The sequence below is a fragment of the Camelus dromedarius genome, chromosome 18 (genome assembly GCF_036321535.1).
Source record: "Camelus dromedarius isolate mCamDro1 chromosome 18, mCamDro1.pat, whole genome shotgun sequence".
Classification (NCBI taxonomy): Eukaryota; Metazoa; Chordata; class Mammalia; order Artiodactyla; family Camelidae; genus Camelus; species Camelus dromedarius.
Genome location: NC_087453.1, coordinates 19,336,623 through 19,358,446, shown reverse-complemented (window position 1 = coordinate 19,358,446; position 21,824 = coordinate 19,336,623). Strand labels below are relative to the sequence as shown.

At 42.9% G+C, this 21,824-nt stretch overlaps 1 protein-coding gene across 1 annotated transcript in view; it reads right to left on the bottom strand.

The window, feature by feature from the left end:
* LOC105084964 (ubiquinol-cytochrome c reductase complex assembly factor 1) overlaps positions 1-21,824 on the bottom strand; it is an 86,349-nt gene that overhangs the window by 4,827 nt on the left and 59,698 nt on the right. Inside the window, exon 8 of the mRNA XM_010975174.3 lies at positions 5,957-6,034. Coding sequence (XP_010973476.1) covers positions 5,957-6,034 — 78 coding nt within the window. The remainder of the gene's footprint in view (positions 1-5,956; positions 6,035-21,824) is intronic.

Sequence of the window (21,824 nt, the reverse complement as noted above, 5' to 3'; positions counted from 1 at the left end):
CCAGGCAATGCTTGAGAGGCCAAGAAGAGAAAGGAGAGGGGCATTGCTTCCACTGCTGTCCACAAGGAGTGGGCTTGGAGCACTGTGAGTATGTATTTCTTCTGAGGATGAGAGGTGAGTGTGGGTTGTGCCTTCTCTCCTGGTCCAAGGACACACAACTGCAATGAAGCTTGTTCTTTGGGGAAGGAGCCAGGCACCTTGGCCTCATTGTCATCCAGCTCGAGGCTGGCTATGGCTGGCCCAGCCTCTCCCTAAGCAGAGGAACAGGCTGTTTAGCGGGATTGCCATGGGCCACAGTGGGAGCATTCGGAGCCTGTGTATGTGCCTAATGTCGTCTGTCCTGACACAGAGGGGACAGAGCTCTGCCGGGAATCCTGAACATCACAGAGGCCTGGGTCATGGACTAAGGCCACTTTCTAGCTTGGAGCTCTAAGGAGGGAAAAAGGAGGGTCCTGCTTCCTGGGCAAGGGTGACTGATGGGAAAGGCCCTGAGAAGTTGCTCTGTCCAGGTGCCAAGGTAGTGTGTGGAACCAGACAAAGTGCTGACTGAGGCTTGGAAGTCACTAAGAAGGCCGAGTCAAGTCCTAGCCCTGCCAGTACCAAGCTCGGAGATGGTAGGCAATTTACTAAACCTGAGTCTCAACCTTCTCATCTGTTAAATAGACATTAAAATGCCTGCCCAACTTACAACATCTTTTCATTATAAAAGATAACATAAAGGTGTTTTATTAAGTGTAATATGTCAGGTACAAAGATTAGGAGCTGGCTTTGGCATGAAGCTGTGAATATAGTTGAAACAACAGTGGGATCTGGGGATCAGACCACCTGAGTTCAAATGGCAGCTCTGACACTTGATAGCTGTGTGGCCTCTGGAAAGCCACCAGCCCTTCCTGAGCCTCAGTTTCTCATAACCTAAACAAACTTAATAATACCTATCCCACAGAGCTGTTGTGAGAATGCAGAGATGATGGCCATGGAAGACTCTGTGCGTGGTAAACCATTACAAAGAGATCCACGATCACTGATTCGGTGTCACGTTGTGGGCTGGCCTCCAGGGCACTGCAGTACGTGAGGTCTCGCTTTAGGCCTGCTGCCAGGAAGGGCCATGTCCAGTACGAGGCAGTGACAGTTCATTGGAAAAACATTCCACCTGTCCCAAATGGCCCCAGCTAAACACCCCTGCCATTCCACAGCTTAAGAGACTGTCCTGGCACAATGGCTGAGTCAGGAAAACCAGCTTCTTCCGGCAGATGGGGACAGGAGCCAAGGACAAGCTCAGGCACATCACCGTTCTCCAAGCTATTTGCTAACACAACAGCCTGCCTGTGTCTGAAGTGCCCCGGGCACATGCTGCAGTGGTGCTGGCAGCGACTCACATGTGCTACATGAGAAGGAACAGGAGTGGAAGCGAGTGTTATGAGGACTTAGAAAATGAGCCCAGAGGACAGGACAGCAGAAGCCCTGGGAGCCATGGCCTGCTGCAAACTGGCAGCCACGGTGATGGGGGAAAGAGACGGCTGGGAAGGGGCGAATCCATAATCAGTCAGAAGGAAAAGGATGACTCAGGACTCAGATTAACAATGGTAGCAATCAGACTGTTCCAGGCTGTCAGAGTTCCTTCACACACCTGTCTCCTGTGAGCACGTATGCCAGGAAGAACAGATATTATTACCCTCATTTGAAAGCTAAGTACACCGAGGCTTGGAACTTATCTAGCTAATTGGTGGTCAATCTGGAGCCAGAATGAGCTGGTGAGGTCAAGGGATGGTGCCTGACTAGCTCCAGTTAGATGCATACCTGGCACAGAGGGGTAGTGCAATAAAAAAATGGTTGAATAAATCAATGAACCCAACTTCAGCCTTCTCTCCACCATACTGCTAGTAAGGCAGTGAAAATGAATGGGAGATTGGTCTGAGAGAGGAAGCAGGAAAGAAAAAAGGGTGCCCAGGAGCCAAAAATTAGTCTGCATAGCAATCTTCCCACAATCTACTAGGATGCCTACTTGTTTTCCCACATGATACAAAAAAAAAAGCATCCTTCAGGAAATTAAGACACATAGGTCTAGAGGAACTGAGAGGAGTCAATGGGACTGTCCTGGCCCCAGAGGACCCTGGTTACAGTTAAGGTAAGGGTTTAAAGTGGTAAGAGTCTCACTCAGTGAAGACTGATTTGATTCCACTGCGTGCTTATTAGCATGATGCTAGGAACACAAAATCATAGCAATATGGTCACAGCTCACAGGCAGCTTGCAATCCAGTTGAAGGGACAAAGCTAGTGCACCAAACAGCAGCACAGAATTAAATCCTGGAGAATGAACAAACGTTAATCTATACAGCGAGACTCTGAGGAATAGTCAGTACATGGCTGGCCCCTTGTTCTTCAGTCTTAGTGTCTATGACAGCTCCTCAGAGACCTTCCCAGTCCACACTCAGAATAACCCCCCTCCCATTCTCTATCACTGCATCCTATTTGTAATTAGATATTTATTTTCTTGTTTACTTATTTACTGCCCATTTCCCCATTAAAAGATAAACTCCTGGGGTTGGGGGGTCTAGCTCAGTGGCAGAGTGCATGCTTGGCATGCACAAGGTCCTGGGTTCAATCCCCAGTGCCTCCATTAAGGGAAAAATTAATTTTTTTTTAATTTTTAAAAAGATAAGCTCTGCTGTGAAAGAATCAGACCATGTTTGTTTTATTCACCAATACATCCAAAGTATATCGCACATGGTAGACACTTAAATACCTGTTAAGTGGGTGGATAGATGTTGAAATTCAGAGAAAAACACAGACCTACAGGGGTCAGGGAAAGCTTTGTGGAGAAAGGTGCCTTGAAAATGGAGAATATTTGGAGAGCAACAGGACACTCTAAGCAAGAGAGAATAATGTTGGTTCACTAAATATTTGCAGAGAGGCCTACGAAGTGCCAGACCCAGAATTGGGCCCTCAGGTCCAGGGCTTACAGACTCAGCTACCTACTGCCCCCCACACCTGGTTGTCCAGGACAGCCTCCATCAGTCACAGCATATCTGGGGGGCAGCGAGGCAAATGACCTTACTCAGAAAGAAGGCTACACACTGCAGGGCAATGGGAGATAAAGATGGATAAGACATGTCACAAATGGGGACAGTTCATAGAAGGCCTGGACGTTCCATGGAGGAATCAGGATCTACTGTGGTAGAAAACCAGGAAGGTTCCAAAAGTGTTCAGGGTTGGGCACAATCCAAGCAAGATTCCAGGAAGAGGCTGCTGTGAGAACTTTCCTGTGATGATGGCAGTGTCCCGTAGCTGCACTGTCCCATACACATGCCTCTAGCCTCTCGTAGTCACTGAGCATCTGATTTGTATGTAACCAGAGTGACTGAAGAACTGAATTTTCAATTTTATTTAATGAATTTAAATCAAAATAGCCACATGTGGCGAGTACTGGAAAGCACAGTTCTAGAACCCTGTGACTCCCGGTGTGGTCTGCAGAATGGCTGCACCACATCACCCGCAGCTGTTGGTAATGCAGAATCGCAGACCTACTGGGGCAGAATCTGAATTTTACCTCGGTCTCCAGATGATCTGCACACACATTAAAATCTAAGAAAAACTGTTCTAGAATTGCACATTAAAATTACTTGGGGACTACTACAACTACAAATGCCCACCTACACCAGTTAAATAAGAATTTGGGGGGATAGAGCCCAAATAATGGTATCTCTAAAGTGTCCTGGATAATTTCCCAAACTTTCCCACTCTGAAGATTCACCTGGGATGCTTGCTGAAACACCAGGCCCTACTCCTGTTGAACTGGAATCTTCAGTGCAATGCTCAGGAATTAGGTTTAAAGAGCACCCCAGGTGACTCTTGTAATCAGACATGTTTGTAAGATAGCTCTGCCAAAATGGACTGGGATTAGGGGACAGAAGAGTTTAGAATATCTTTATTAAATTTTTAAAAAGTGAAAGGAAGGCCTCTCTCGCTCCCTTGTCTTTGGAGACGGCCCGCAGTCTGTCTATGGAGTGTTTATCTACTTCTACTTTTACCTGAGCACTCAACCCCTACACCTCATGGACTTTCTCTCACCTTCTGAAAAAGCCTACAATCTGTGTAGTACGTATATCTCTAAATAAATCTACCTTTACTCAAAAAAAAAAAAAAAATGAAAGGAATCAACTGAGCTGTCTGCAATAGAGACCACAAACAAATGCTAATAGAAAGAAAATTATATTTCTTCAATTCTAAGCTTCATTCTTTTATACACTATAAGCTTTTGGAAATCAGAATGCAACTAATTTAATAACTGATGCATACATTTAAGCAGTGCTTCTCAATTCCCACCCCACTCCCTCAAAGTTCATATTAAATTAATGATGTATGTAGTATGCAATCTTAATCACTCTCTTATAATTGAGGGTAGTTAGTGACTGGGGAAAAAAATCAAGAAACCTCAATTTTAACTAGTCCTTTGAGCCTAAGCAAGTTATTTAACTTAATTTTTTTTGTAAGCTCATGTCCTGGCTTTAATTATTATCTTCAGGCTGATAACATTTCCTTCAGCCTGAACTCTACTTTCTTACTTTCATCCTTTATGCATTTCCTCCCTTCCTCACTCTTCACCTACCATGTGCCAAACATCATGCTAGGCAATAGAAATACAAACACAGTAGACACTGCCACCACCCAGGAGAAATCCTCACCCAGCCAGGGTGACGGTTAATGCTGATGTAGCAAGCATTGTGGAGCCCAGGAAGGGCAGGAGGAGGTGAGCCTGGGGAAGTTCTGGGCCTGTTTCCTGGAAGGGGTGATGCTCGCATTAAATCGGAGGGTAACCACAAAATGGGCATAAAAGCATGTGATTCATTAAAGAGATGAGGTACAATGAATCCTGGTGGTGTGCATACAAGTGTTCATTACACCATTCTTCTAGTTTTCCTATGTGTTTGAAATTTCCATAACAACAGTTGAGGGGAAAAGGATGAGAAAGATGCTACAACATGGATGAATCTTGAAGACAAAATGCTAAGTGAAATAAGCCTATCAGAAAAGAACAAAAACTGTGTGACTCCACTTGTATGAGGTACTTGGTGTAGTCAAAACCACAGAGATAGAAAGCAGAATAGTGGGTTACCAGGGACCAGAGGGGAGAGGAGAATGGGAGAATACTGTTCAATGGGTACAGAGTTTCAATTTGGGAAGACGGAAAAATTTCTGGATATGGATGGTGGAGACGGCTGCTTAACAATATGAATGTACCTAATGCCACTAAAATGTACACTTTAAAATTCTATGTTATGTAAATTTTACAATGAAAAAGTGAGATAGATTTAAAAGGATACCTGAGATATATTGTTCAGAGAAAAAAGCAAGTTGCAGAATAGTGTATGTAGTGTAATTCCCATTTGCATAAAGAAAATAAATATACAGGTGCTTGTGCGTGCACAGGTAACATGTATAAGGACATCCAATAAACTATTAACAAAGTTTTCCTCTTGGGCAAAGAACTGGGCAGGAGAGGAACAGGGCCTTCTCTTTTCTACTTCAACCATTTATTTTCAGTTCGATGAGTTTTTAAAATAAGTATGGACTGTTTTCATATTTAAGGCCAAAAAAAGTATGTGATTTGTCTGGCAGACCATGCTGTTGATGTGTGCATGTTACCCTCTCTCCAGAGGCATCGGGGCTGACAGAGTGACTGATTTGCCTTTGTCCCTCCATCCAGCCTCCACAGGCACTCAATAAATGCTGACTAGTCTAATAATTTGACATTATACAGTGCTCTCTTTCTCAAGTACCAGGCAAACTGCTGGGCACAATCGTTCCAGTTGCCAAGTCAATGAAGATGAGGGAATGAACACTAAGCCTTAATGGCGGGTGGTGACGATGGCCCCTGCAGCTTTTCTCTGAGGCTCTCATCCAAAGCCTCTGTTGAGGGAGGCCACCGTTCTGCCCAAGGCTTGGTAAACAATCTTACCTCATCATATCCCAAGATTGCTGCATAGAAATTATTTGTCATAAGCATTATGTTCTTCTTCAGGATATAGGGATTAACCTACAGAAACAAAATAGCAAAAACAAAAGTATTAAAGCAAGGAAAAAACCCCAAAGTATAATTTTTGGTTCTTAACTGTCACAGACTCTTAGCAGAATAGAGGGAGAGGGCCCCTAACAGGTCAAACTGCCAGTCCATCCTCATTTCCCTGATCTGTCAGGATTCTCTCCAATATGACAGCTTCTTTTAGGTTTTGATCCAAAGTTACACAACACAGTAACTCAGTCTTACGAACTGAGCCCCAACCACATCAGGCTTTATGCTAGATCCTATGAACACAAAGTAAAAGAAACGGTTTCCTGACTGCAGGAGCACAGTCTAGCAAAAACAGACAAGTGAAAAATAATCACACTGCAATGTGTTAACCTCAAATTCTATCATAAAAGTGGTGAGTGATAAATGAATTTTAGTACAAATGATCTCCACTTGGGGAGTGGGGGAAGAGTTCTCTAGGACGTCATGTTTAAGTGGACCTCGGAGGAGGAGCCTGAAAAGAGAGAGATGGGGGAGGAAAGAGGACATTCTAGACAGAGGGAATAAGTTGTTCAAAGGTGCAGCGGCAGGAAAGAAAATGCCTGAGAAGTGCAAGGAAGAGTGAATGGGCAGGAACACTGGAAAGGTAGGTTGGGACGAGGTTAGGAAAAGTCTTAAGGGCTACTCAAAGGAGCTCCTTGTAGTGAAAGGCAAAAGAAGGAAGTAGTCAGAGATGGGAAGAGGAGGAAGAGGAGAAGCTGTGAGTGAGATGATGAAGAGAAAGGAGGGCCCCTGAAGCTGTGGAGAGGAGGGGAGAATAAGATGGGCCAAAACAGTACGACTGTTAATGCTAACTGACTGTTCTAGAAGTGCAATGCCAAGGAGACTGCTGAGGCTCTGGTAGAACTCTCAGGGAACAGCCAGGTGTGCCTTCAGAACCTAGAGTTCACAGACTCTCTTCAATAGGATAAAACTTTGACCTCCAGGAATATGCTTGAGGAAAAGGGCCCATGTTTCATCCCTCGCTGGGATCCCAGCAGAAAACCTGATGTAATGTGTAATACATGAGACGGACTCGTTGACTATTTAAACTGCCAAGTTTTAGAAACAACCCAAAGTCATTTGGAACTTTATGTGGAGAATAAGATTCGTGCTGTACAACCATGATCATTGCCCACCATTATCTCCTCCATCTACTGAGCATCTGTTATGGGCCAGGTGTGTTACAGTCATCATTTCCTCTGTCACCAGAACTCAGAGAGGTAGATATGCTATAGTCACGTTTCTCTAGACACAGAGAACTGAGACTCAGATAGGTGAAGTGATTTGCCCTAGATCTCAGCAAATCAGTGATAAAGCTGAGATTAGCATCCAGGTCAGTCTGAATCCAAAGTGCACGCAACCGACATTCCATCAGGTTCCTGCCTCCAGGACAATTTTACTTTGGATCATAAATCAAATACTGAATGATTTCATCCTGTGGTTCAAAACTGGTCTCTGAAGAAGAGCAGAAAGGAGTAGTGAAAGGATCTGGATTTAGTCATAAAACCTGAGTTCAAGTCGTAATTCTGCTGTATACACAGGACGTAATCTTGGGCAAGTCAAGTAACCTTTCTATGTCTGTCCTTGTCTTTAACGTGCCCTACAAAGAGGGCTGGCTTGAAGAGCAAATGAATTAGCATGTGTTCTACTCATTCATTCATTCATTTGCTCATTTCACAATGTATGCTAAAAGCCGTGGTAAGCTGCAAAGTGCTCTGCAAATGTAAGGAGTTACGAGTAATCCCTTCTGGTTTGTTTATATAAAGCTAAAACTAGCTCCAATACTTTATAGTCATGGACAATTTTCAAAAAGGAATAGAGAATTGTGAAGCTCAAGACTGGAAAATGTTGAGATTGGATGCAGCTGGTTGTGCAACCCATGATTTTTCCCACCACACCTTCACCTCAGGCCAAAATAGCCATCCATCCTTTGTGTTCCCAGAGCTCTCCGTCCACACTTCTCCTGGGGGCACAACGGAGTTTAGAGTTGCTTTTGCACCTGTCTCTCTCACTAGCTGGTGAGCTGCTCAAAGGTCATAAGGAACGCTGTCTGGCTAATCTCGGCACCCCCAAGGGCCTGGCCAGACCAGGGTTTAAGACTGGAGTGCTGGTGACCGAATCCTCACACGGGCCACACATAGTGTGTTCTATCCAATACATCCTTTTGTTTGTTTCCCTTTTTTTGCTGCTGAGTACCTTCCATGTTCCTGAAATTTCAGAACTGCCAAACTTCTTACTGCACTATCTTCCAGAATAGGTTGAGTTGTAAAGGAAGAGTCATGAAACAAGCCAGAACTAGAGGTGATTTCTTCTGTGACATGAGGCTGGGACTACAACCCAGATCCATTGACACCCATTTGGGGGCTCTCTGCCCTCCCATATTAGTCATTCTCCTAACTGTGTAAGAAGAACCAGAGCAACGAAAGGCTCTGACCTGTGTCAGAGATGTCAAGCACAAAGGCAGGATCATCTCTCAGAGGTGAACATTCACTGAACCTGCTCAGCAGAGCTGGTTTATGTGCTGCATCAAACCAGTAAGCTTTAGAGCTGGAAGGGCCCTCAGACATCACCGAGCTCATCCCTTTGAGGATATGGTGAACTGAGACCCAAAAAGGGGAAGGGACTTATTCCAGGTCACACATCAAGTCAGTGTCGGAGCCAGGACTAGAACCTGATTTCTGGATGAGTGCTTTCCCTACTTCACCATGTGCAGGGCATTTCCAGAGATCACCAAAATACCAATCTGCAAATCTCAGTTCTTGCTCTCCAACAAGATTCATTTACATACAGACACATTCTCCTCTCAGGACGCACCTGCATTCCAGCTGGCTCGTGCCCAGGAAGAATGGAGAACAGGAGTAGAATTCCTTATGAGCCAGGAGCCTCTACCTCCTGGTCCTACATTCTAACTCCAGTGACCTGTAAGCTGCCTCCCCGCCTCACCTCTAGCTGAGAAATGGCAAGGTGCCACAGCTAGGAATGGTTTTCAGATATCATCACCCAGGCTGGATTAGATCATGAAAAGGGCCCTTCCTGGAAAAGGGTGGAAGCTCCATCAGTGCAGACATATGATCTGCAGGCAACAGGTGAGGGTAAGTGAGAGCAGCTTCCTGAACTACGGACTTGCCCCGAAGGGCCCTTCTAGCCAGACCAGCAGCCAAGGGGAGTTGGATATTCCCTCTGGTGAACCTCTGTTGGGATTTTGTCCCCTCACTTAAGCTCTTGTTTGCTGGTGTGCAGGTTCTGTGTCCCCATTGCCAGATAATTCCATATGGAACACCCTGCCCATGAATATACAGACGGACAAACCAGATGAGAAACTCTCCCCAGTTAGGTTGTTCTCTTATTAAACTGCTATCCTTTGCATAATGCTTTGCTTTTTATAAAAACCCATACATATAGCACCACCACAAGGAAAAAGTTCCTCTTATATCAGTTACTCATATTTTCCCATTTATTTAAGCTATTAAAATTCATGCAGAATTTTATAAGCCATCAGGATTTGGTGACTGGTATTACTGAATGTTTAATAATAAACTAAACAGAAGAAATCAGAGGGTTAAATGATGACTGCAATTCCTGTAATGACTTAATTAAATTTTTATTGAGTACATAAACTATGATGTCATTTCTAGCCAACCATGGGTCTGCTTTCCTAGCATGTCACAGGGCGGGAGCACTCAACAGGAGGCTAGGCTAAATGAGCAGCAAGTCTCAGCTGAGATGGGGAGGGGAGCAAGGCTCATGTAACACACTCAATAAATTATCCGTTCATTTTTAAACAAAGTCCATGAGTTATAATATATTTGCCATGCACTTTTTATGACATAATAAAAATGTTACCTTAAGGATTACTTAACACATACTACAAATGTTATAGCAAGGCAGGCACAAGGGGCAAAGAAAACAAACATGAACAGGCCAGGGACGGGTCCTGGAGTTTACGTCCCAGGGGAACAGCACAGTATATTAAAAAGGGAATGCAGAAATGGTGCAGGCCGGGGCCAGGGGGATGCAAGAGTTCAGGGTTACTAATCAGCAGATTAATGAATGAGACAACCGACAGGGAACACAAGTAAAGCAATAAAGAATCTTGCAAGGCACATGTTTAATTAATGTAGTATTCTCAAGGAGGAATATTTGCTTTAAAGAGATGCCAGTTAATCTGAGGCCAATTCACTGCCCTCTTTTTCCTGTTGCTGCTCTTAAAAGACGTTTATGTGACTGCTTAACAGAGGAGCCAGGTTATGGGGATGGAGGATCAAGTTTAAACTCCTCTATGAGCTCCACAAGGTTCTTCGTGATCTGTTCTTGGTCATCTTTCCTGCCTCACCTCCCCACCACCTCCCCACTTTTATCTCACCCTCAGCCAGAGAAAACTATGTGCAATTTCCATAAGCATGTCAAGCTCTCCTGTAGCTCTTAAGCATACTGCTGTGGGGGATTCTTCTCTCTCTTTTATCCACTGGGATGCTGGCTCCTTATCCTCTAAGACTTCGCTTACAAATTACACCTTCTGAGAAGCCTCCTCTCCCCACCAGTCTACAGGTGCTACAAAAGTGATTCAAAAATAAGACCCATAACTCACTGTTTACCATGTGCCAAGAACGGTGTGAAGAGCTTTACCTATATAAGCTCACTTAATCCTTCCCAGTGAATCTATGAGATAAGCACTATCTCTCCCCACATTAAAGAGGAAACTTGATGTCTGGGAAGGTTAAGGTCACACAGCTAGGAAACAGTGGTCAAGATTAGAACACAGAACACCTTTGACTCTAATGCTTATCTATGTTGGAACAAACACCATAAATAATGTGGCTGCCCTTTCATGTACCCTACACCTCAAGTTACCTGTAGAGGAAGGGCTAAGTGTTAATATGGTCTTGGGTAAACACAACTCAGAGATTCCCAATACCAATTGTAGCTAGAGATGGGCCACCAGACGGATCATCAGTGGTCAATTACTAGTACATCAGACATCCCTAGTGTAACCTAAGCCCCACTCCTGAGCAAACTGGAGGGGGCAAAGGTGTGATTATGGTGTAAGAGGGGAGAAGGGAAGAAGGCTGGTATGGGCAACACAAGAACTAATGGGCATGAAGGTAAGAATAAACTTTAAGGCTACTGAAGCAAAGCTGTAACAGCAGGCTAATAAGAGTTTGCTGGAATGAATGAATGATAAAGGGTGCCTGGAGTTGCTGACTGAAGCATAAGTAATATATCAAATTCATCATAAGGCTACAATGCAGCACAAAAGATGGCAGGTCACGTTTCAGTCGTCTTTCTAATGGTCAGTAATGACATCAGCAACACTTTGCAATATCAGCACTGTGGGTTACAGTCATTGCACGGCAACAGGCTAGTGTGCACTGAACATCAGCCAGTCTATTTAAATTTAATGCTAGAAATGAGCTCACTGTGCAACATTATGTGAAATACATAGAAATGGGTGAAAGTAGACAGAGAGAAGGGCACACAGAGAGACCAAATACACGTGTGCACGTAACACATTTGCATTATGATGAAAAGATCTACTGAGAATCTTTTAGCAATGTTTACAAAACACAGCAAATGAAACCATGTGTGTGTGTGTGCGTGCGTGCGCACATTAGGCAGGTCCAGAGAAAACTGTGTTAATACCAAGAAGAAAGAAAAGGAAAAATAATAAAATATGAAAGGATGGACAATTTCTTTTCCTTTTTTAGAAAATGATGTGAACACCTGAGTAAAGCACGTTCCAGTTGGGATGAAAAGCCAACCTAAACAAGGCATGAGATAATCCTTACATTTCATTTTAATAAATCATTTCAAACTTTTAATGCACCAAGGAGGCTTGTTACATTGAAATGCCTTTACAAATCTTTTTCCTTATTTTGTATGTATTTATTTGTTCTGAAAGTTTCAGTTTTGCTGCTTGGGATCTGACTATTCAAGGTCTGCATAGCCTGATAATGTCCTGAAAAACAAGGTACATAGTTGCTAATTTCTTAACCTTAACTTCTGAATGGTTACAAAGTGCAGGAACCTTTTCCTCAGGTTTGGAAAGCAGTAAAGCAAGAGATGGCTGTCCTTGGAAATTACAATCATTTACCCTCTTGACAAGGCATTCAAGCACATCTGTAAGCCCATAATCACCTTGAAAAGAAGCTGATGAGGTATATTAAGGTCCTAGGAAGATCAAACTAACACACCAATTTAACTTTCTTTTATGTCAAGACATACAGATAAGAGGGAGATGATTTTTAAAGTTTGTGACTCTATCCTACATGACATGTCTAATGAATACTCCAGTTAGAGGTGTCAACACTGGCTTTGAAGAGTGGCTGTTTTAACAATAGCACTGATGGCACAAAGTCCTAAAGGAAATAAATCGGGAGGGGGGTCTCCAATGAAAGTCTGTACTACTGATAATTATGATAGTGGCAAAAGTAACAATGAGCATACAACATATTTGATTTGATAGTGAACATGTATATGATCTTACTTGTGCCTCACAACCATAACTTCATTTTATGAAGTTATTATCTTCATTTTATAGAAAAGGAATCACTTCATTTTCTATAAAGTCTTTCAAGCTCCCCAAAGCTTGTTGCTTTTTCCTTCACATGGTTTTTAATATTTCCACCAGAAAGACTTCCTGTATTATTTTAATAATCTGTTTACAGGCAGCCCCCTACCCAACCCCCTCACTGCATTAGACTGTGAGCTCCTTGAGGGCAAAGACAGCACACTGCTCAGCATGTCTGTAGAGTGAATTGATACAATACTTTCTGTCTTAATTACTGCTTGTATTATTGATGCCCATACACTTTCACAAATTTTAGGAAAGCTTCCTGAGTACAAGAATTGGGGAAACATTGAGCAACTTTGTGTACATGCTGCTGCTGTTTTCAGTTTTCAAACACTCTACTGTGGCCTGAGGAGGTCCAACTCCTGTCCTTTTAGTCTGTCTTGACATGGCCTCTGAAACTCCATACCTCACTCAAAGCAACCTCTTCCATTGAAACAAGTTTCAAGACCACCTCTAGTCCCATTATTACCATCTGCTAGAGTTCTAGATTTGGAGTTAAAAGACATACATAAGCAGTTAGAAGTAAAAAGGAGAGCTTCTAGAGAAATAATTTCATGATTGCCAGGGTAAGAAAACATGAAGTGGGCAGCTGAGTTTCTCTCTCTCACTGGTCATTCTAACAAGGTAACAGCCAACTAACTCTCTGATGTGAACAGGTTAAACATTAATAGACCTTTGATCCCTGCCTGCTCTATGACAAGTGCGATGGAAGAATAATTAGGAAACTTTCTAAGAAGTGCTTTTCTGCTTGTATTTCCAAGTTTAAGAAAGGACTTATGCCCTGATAACAAGTGCCAATGTATGAAAGTTTTGACCAGCTTTTGGTTTTCTGTTGTTAATACAAGATTTGGAAAGTAAAAACAGTTTAATTTATTAGTGGTCACTAATGGCCAATAATCAAGGTAGAACCAATTAGCAAGACAATTATCTAAAGTATAAGCAAAGGATAATTCCATTCACACCACCTAGGATGGCTATAATTTTTTTTTTAAGGAAAATAACAAATGTTGGCAAGGATGTAGAAAAATTAGAACCTTCATACATTGCTGGTGGGAACATAAAATGGCACGGCCGCCATGGAAAATAGCTTGCTGATTTCTCAAAAGGTTAAACATAGAACTACCCTATGATCCATTAATTCCACTCCTAAGTATATATCCAAAAGAATTGAAAGCTGAGACTAGGACAAATATTTGCATACCAGTGTTCATATCAGCATTATTTATACTAGCCAAAAGATGAAAACAACCTAATGGATAAACAAAATTTGGTATATACATACAACAGAATACTATTCAGTGATAAAAAGGAATAAAATAATTTTTTTTGTTTTAAACAACGGAAATTAATTTTCTTATAACTCTGGAGTCTAAAAGTCCAAGATCACAGTGTCAGTAGGAAAAAGAATGAAATTTTGATATACGCTACACCATGGATGGACCTTGAAAACATTGTGCCCAGTGAAATGTCAGACACAGAAGGACAAATATAGTACCATTCCCCTTATGTGAGGTACCTAAGATAGGCAAATTCATAGACAGAGAAAGTAGAATAAAGGCTACTAGGGTCTGGGAAGAGAGGAAATGGAGGAGTTATTTAATGAGTATGTAGTTTTTATTGGGAATGATGAAAAAATCGGGAAAAAGACAGCGGAGATGGTTACACAACATTGTGAATGCATTTAATGCCACTGAATTGTATACTTACGAAGGGCTAAAATGATTCATATCATGTTATGTATATTTCACCATAATAAAAGATAATTCCAACTACAAATTACTTCCTACACAAGTATGTCAGTCTGTGACTTAACCATGTGTATGTATATAATATATTCAGCCTCTCCTGGGACTTATCCCATTCTAAGCAGTAGTGTCATGAAGTAATTTATGTTCCTTGCTAGACCATAAGCTGACTGATTGCAGGATTCTACATTGCCTTGCACGCATTCAATTAAGTAAATACTGAGTGCCTTCTATATTCTAAGTATTGTGGTACGTGCTGGGTGTAAAAGATGAATAAAACATAGTATCTGTCCTCAAGAAGCTTGTAATCTCATGTGAAAACCCATCACACACAAATGATGACAACAGTACACTGTATGTAAAAAACGGCAATGGTGAGCCTAGAGGCTCAAAGGTTTCAGAGATGAGGGAACATCTGTTATACTGGGTATTAGCGGGTGAACAGGGATTAGTACTTTTTAGACAGAAAGAACAGTATGTGCAAAGCCACAGAGGGGTGAACAACTCCAGCATCCTCAGAGGAAAATCTGTAACAAAGAGATTCTCACAATAGGAAGAAGAAGAAGGAAGAGCTAGAAAGGCAGTTTGTGTTTGACTGTAAATGGCCCTGAATGCCACATGAAGGAAAGACAAAGAAGAGTTCTAAACACACGGGAGTAGCATGGATAGATCTATTTTTGAAAAGTAACCTGACAAGTACAAACCATAAAGCTGGAGGCAGGACCAGAGGCAGGAATACCAGAGGAGGCTGCTGCAATGGCTCAGGTGAGAGTTGGTAAGAAACTGAATTAATGTAGGTGGCAAAAGGAATAAAGAAGAAAAAGTCTTTTTAAGAGAAATGTCCACACCAGGATCAACAGGATTTGATTATGAAGTGAATGTGGAGGAGAAGCTGAGGCCGTGACTTGCACATAATCAGACCTCACTGAATACTAGCCGAGAAAAGAATGCAATAGTTATGTGCAAACATAAGCTGATGACTTTCTGACCCTGGCAGCATTAAGCATAGACAGTCTTGTAGGGTTTTAGCAATCACGGTGCCCTCAATGTCTCCTATGCTGTGGTAATGGAAAATCTTACTTGGACAAGATGTAATACGAGCAAGATGTGTATTTAGCTTGAGCCCGGCAGGCGTCTCCAGTGGAGTAGCAGTATAGCACACCAGGGCCTAAGAGCCTGAGACCCCATCCCAGTAATTTGTTCACGACATGTCAGTGGCTATCATTCCTCTGAGATTTCTGCATTCTACCTGCAGCCATGAGGTCTGATTACTGTCAGCATAAAGATGCTGACACACCTAGGTTTCTAGACACACTTGGACCTCAGGATTGCATTTACAAGTGCAAAAAACCTGCAGGCACAACTTCACTTTTTTTTTTCCCCAATGATTTTCTATTAAATTTAGGCAGACTAGGGATAGTGGAAAACTACAGGATGCTTGTTCCCCATCAATGTTGGCCATCTCAATACACAGACATACAAGCCAAACAGCGGAAAATGGTAAATAACAAGTTAGAGAGTTCTTTGCTAATGGAGCTTGGGCACTGTCACTTGTCCTGGGTGTTGAAGATCCAGACAATCTGGAGAACCCAGAGGCAACATTGAGCTCACTGACCCCAGCCAGAGTCCCTCCCCATTCAGCGATTCTAACATAGACATTATGTTGCCTGGACAGCAACATTTTCTCAGAGGATCCAAAATCTAGCCCTTCCCAATCTTGGGATTCCTAGCCCTTTTATCAAACAGTCCTGTCTTCTCCTTCTCTGCAGTAATGGGGAGCAAAAGAGATGGGATACCCTAATAAACTCAATCATACATGTTAACTGGTGGCTCCAGCTGGACAGAGGAGGCCAGATCAACAACTAGAGCCCCAGACAGTAAAGTGGACATTTCCATTGCTCTGTATGGATCATAGAATGCTTATCTTCCACCACTGTTTCCTTACTGCTTACTGTTCAGAATCATACAATTTCCAGAATACTGACCCTGTGGTAATCTGAGAAAGAAGCTGTTCCCTGCTATAGGGATGAGGAAACAAAGGCTCCAAAAGGTCAGGTGACTCACCTAATTATGACTCAGCTCATAAATGCTCGAGGTGTTCACAGAACTCAAGGTGTTCTGACTCCTAGTCCAAACTTTTACGTTAAGACTCAAACAGAATTGCAATTCAGCTGATAGCTTACAGAATCCTGTAGAAGGAAATGGCTGAGCCTGGATTCTGGGTATGAGTGATATGAGCACTCCTGCTCAAGTAACAAGGAAGCCAAGGGTGAGGCTAGAAGTGACGTTCAGATACCCACTGAAAATGGAACACTTAGCCTTATGAGCTCTGAGAGTAACCCCATCTCTACAGGGTAATTCTTTTTGTCCTCTTTTTTCCTTACACTGTTCTTAAAAGAATAAGCATTTTATCTAAAGGAAAAGGAAAACTTCAGTTGGAATGCTGCGTCTGTCAAAGAGATGCACTCTTTAGTGATCTGTATTTAAGTCCCACTCAGATCTAAGAAATGGTCTGAAACCTAAGTAAATTCTGGGCCCATTTCCCCACCTCGTGACTCTGGAAGACAAATGTGAGCCTCAGTTTTTCCATCAAAACTGCCTTTTTCTTTTTAAATTATTACATGAGATAAAAATGCTTAACACTAAGTAATAAAGTTTATGGCAGCAAAAACCTATGTCGGTCCCAGGCACCATTCAAAGAATATCATACATGATAACTCATTTAACCTGCACAATGCTGTAAGGTAAGGCAGGTAACACAGCTATCCCTATTCTACAGAGAGAAAACTGAGGCACAGAGATTAAGGACCTTGCCCAAGGTCACATAGCTGGGGTAGGACCTGAGTCCAGTCTGGCTTCAGTGCCCTCGACCACTGTGATACTGCCTCAGAAGGGAAGTGACAAATGCCACCAACTCCTCCACCTGAGACACAGGCCTGGCAGTCTCCGTCCCTTCCATCAGCACCTGGGGGCTGCCTAGTTTCTGGTGCCATCCTGCCATCATTCTCAGCCCTGCTCTGGGCCAGCTTCTCTAGGAAGTCTGCAGCAAAAACAAAACAAAATGAAACAAAAGCCAGTGAACTCTATCGTACTTGTTCGTCTATTTAGTTTGGAATTTAACCCACAAAAGAGTCAACTTCATTTCTCTTCTTGGTATAGACTAGATTGTAAACCCTATAAGATCATCTCTCTATGATATACTCTCTACCAACAGCATTAGGGATGAGCACGTGGTGAGAGACCAAAATGTTCCTTGAATAAATAAATGAATGAGTGAAACAATCTTTAACAGAGCCATAAAAATTAATAATGCTGCTGGACCTAGAGGAAAAAAAATTCAATAATGCTTTCATCATTCAACAAATGTACTTTCGTGCTAATCACACACCAAGCACTGTTCTAGGAGACAAAGATACAGCAATAAACTAGAGACAAGTCCTGAACTCCTGGAGCTTATGTTCTAGGGGAGAGATGAGAGTCACAATAAGCAAAATAAAATATATAGGATATATAGGATGTTAAACAGTAATTTAGTGCTTTTACCCTAATCCTGTCATTCAAGGTCCCTAAGATGAGAACTGCCTGGGTGTGGTATACAGATGGGGAATAGGCTGGGAAGCTGCTGTTGTTAAAATCTGGCAAGCACTGATGTGAAGGTAGAGAAACTGCTCAAGGACAGAACTAAGGATGTTTGATGGAAGCTTTACTATAAATTCCTGGAGGACAAGGACACCTGATCCCATTTGTATCCCCAGCACACAGCAGGCACTGAGTGAACACTTCCTGTTGGTGCAGAGCATCTGTAAGGAAGGGAGAACGAAAGCCCATGTCTCTGTCTGTATCACTCTGCTCTGCACCACTGTGTGGGATGAGAAAGGGTCAAGGGGATAGCTGAGGAAAATTAATCAAGAAAATATTATTCAGAATATATTTTACCTAGCACAGATGTCTCAATACCTGTGTCAATTTTTGAAAGTATTATCTTTATTTCATTCTTCTCTTCCCCCTTGGACCCTCCTGCAAAGCAACAAAATTACCTGTTAAATTAAATAAAGAAGCATTTCCTGTGTACTTACAACGTGCCTTGCTCTGCACAGGGCCCTGAAGAGGTTACTCAAGGATGCCCCATGATCCTTACACTTAAGAAATTTATAATCACGCTGGTAGAATAAGACACGAATGTAAATCTGAATGAGTTAGGGAAGATTTCAGGAGACCGTAGAATATGGACAGGCAGAGACTGGAAGAAAAGTTAGGGAGGCAGAAAGGATTAATAAAATGATGGTGAATCACAAGGAGCCTCAAAGACAGGTTAAGGGGTGTGGTGCACAGCTAGCAGGCACCAGGGAGCCACTGTGGGTTTCTGTGGGATGAATATTTGACACAAGCAGTGTTCAGGAAGCTGAGACAGGCTGTTAAATGATTTTGCAAGATAGATCTGAGATGAAGGAGTCGAGAGGCCAGGGGGCCAGTGAAACAGCTGACAGTGAGTTTAGGTGAGAGGTCAGGACCGGATCTGAGGGTCAGTAAGACAACTGAAGTCCTGATAGTGGGTGTTTTAAAGAAGGGCTCTTTGCAGCTCGTCCTGCTCCTTTGAGCACCAGAGATGTCTCATGTAAGGCACATACCACTGACCCTCAGAAAAGATCAACAGTTAAACAGACAGCAATAATCGTAGAGAAAGAAGTCTGCTTTTCAGCGAGGCTCCTTCAGCTCTAACCAACCCCAACAGGACCCCAATCCCAACCCAACCCATTTGAGGGAAATGATCGGGAAGAGGAGTGTTATCCAGGGCAGCTGCAATCAGCGTAGAGCTCTAATGTATCTTGGGTCTGACATCTTGGCTTCCAGAACTTTTTCACATGCCATCCCGATCTTAGTAGAGCCACTGCCCTCTGGTAGTTCCCAGTGCAGGGTGAAACCCATGGGAGAAAAGACGTGGAGGGAGGGGCCGCATCAATCTCTCCTTCCCTAAGAGCTCCTCCTGGTGTTATGGCAATCATTCCTTCTGAAGACACTATTTACAGAAAGCCCCATTAAAACACAAATGTCACCTGGGACCACTAAAACGTTATTCTATTAGCATCCATCAACAATTTAGCATTAATTAGTTTATCAGGCAAGGTAGCAGGAGGAAGTTGATTCTAATGAGTTAGGAAGAGACTCTGTGAGTTTGCTCACTCACCCACCAGCATTTGATAAAGGCCTATTAAGTACTAAGCACCAGGTTAGACACTGGAACACGGACCTTAAGAGAAAAGGGCCAAAAGAGGTCTGTAAGTTAGGAAGCCAAAATGGAGGGTGGGTGGTAGCTCTAGGAAACAGCAAAGGTGAGAGGATGATGCAACGAAAAGAGCAACTGAATGAATCAGCAGAGTTTTCACCTCTGTTCTTCTACTAATATGTCACACTGAACAAGCCATTTTTCTTGTCAGGAAACTAAGTGTCCTCAATTGGAAAAGGCTGAATTAGGATTATCCTTGCGGCTGTCAAGCTTCTAGGAGATTTCTAGCCACTGAAGTGGCAAAAAATATAAACACTGACTGCTTTGGAATTCCGACCAGCTAGAGTTGGCCCTGACTGGGGCTTCCCGCCATCAGCCAGAGCAGTCTCAGTCTCCTTACACAGTTCCTGGGGGTTGGTCCAAGTGGGATTCTTCTGACATCCATATCTACCCACTGATTCAGACCAGACAACTCTAGCATGTTCTGAACCCTACATCTGTCCCCAGACCACTCTGGTCTTTCATGGGCCTGTCAGCTGAGGATATTAGGGACAGGGCCAGCTCTTCCAGGGCCACAGGGCAAGCGAGTCTTGGAGAACAAGTGGGAAGTGTGGCTTAATACTGTTCACTCTTGTAAATTCTACCCTGGGTTGGAAAATTCTTACCCCATAGATTTTTTTTTCCTGATCTGGAAGGGTCCTTAGAAATAACATGGTCCAGGCTCTTCATCTGAATCTCCTGATTAATGGTACAACCAAGTTTAGTTCCCTGCTCTTGCTCCAAGACTACTCCAAGACTACTAGCTCCAAGCTCCAAGACTACTGAGTGATTTTCCTCTGTTTCTTCTAGAGGGAGGATCCTCTATGGCAAGCAACTCAGCTGGGACTCTAAGGCACAGCAGATGATAAACATCTTCTATCTTTGAAAGAGAAGAGGTATAGCCATAAACAAATATGCTCCAAATACAAAAGAAAATAAGAGTTCATGTGAAATCTGAAGAATTTGAGCAAAAGGGCATAGGACAGGGATGAAAAGCAGTAGTGTGGGAGACACTTAGAATGCCACTGAGTGCTTGATGGGAATCCTCTCCTACTTGCCCCACAACCAGGGACAAGCCACAAGCCTGCTGATTCTTAACCCCAGCAGTTAAACTACTCAAGGCTCCAAAAAAGGGCAACACACACAGTTTACACCTTTTATTATTCTGATAGAAATTTCTCTCTTGGGAGCAGAAAGGGGTCAAAAGTCCAAAACCAAAATTATATATCTTTATAAGTCAGAGCAAAGAGGCATTACAGCAGACAGTTATTAAAAAAAAAAAAAAAAAAGCCTCAGTGAACAGAGCAGAGTAGGAGGTGTTAGAAAACTCACTCCAAGTAATTTATTCGCTGGGAACCACAAAGGGCTTTCCCAAGAACAGCAAAAACACTATTAATTTCCCCAGTACCTTTCTTTCAAAGGACTCCAAACACTTCACACATATCTTTTTAAACTGTCCGCAAAGGCTCCAAAATAAGGGGTTACTATTTCCCCAGGTTCAGATGGAGAAGCTAAAATGCCTGCCCTGTTTATCCAAGTCATCCTAACAGATTCAGCCAACACTGAATGAGTGCCTGCTATGCACATGACCCACCAGGCAAACAGGTGATACAAAGACAAAAGACATGACCTCCATCCTCCAGAAAGTCAGAATCCAGTGGGGCATGACAGATGTATACATAAATCCTTTTGAAATAAAGTGGCCTATGCCAGATGCTACAGAAAAGGTCCAAATACAGGGCCCATTTTATCAAGTGACTAGAACGTGCTAAGTCTTTACTAGCATCCTATTGTTTAAGTCATATACTATGTAGTTTACGGAGAGAAATGAGAGGTAAACACACTTGCCCAGGGTCTCACAGCCAAACTATGGCAAGCAGGGATTAGCACCCAGGTCTGTCTGGCTCCAAAGCCCATGTGATGAGAGGCAACTCCTTGGGAAAATGGTCCTTCGACAGCTTAGCACAAAGTGCCCATACATTAGAGGTGGAGAATAGAACACAGGGCCCCTCACTAGGTTTTGGGGGAATGGCCTGTTTCCTCAGCCCCAAACTACATATGCCTGTACTAATCTGGATTCTCCATCATAGGGAGATGTGGGTCAAGAAGCCAAAAGTAAGTATCTTCTAAAAGGGAACAAAGCCCTCTCTGGGTGAAGAAGGCCTGCAGGGTCCGGGGCACTTCATGTTCTGTTGG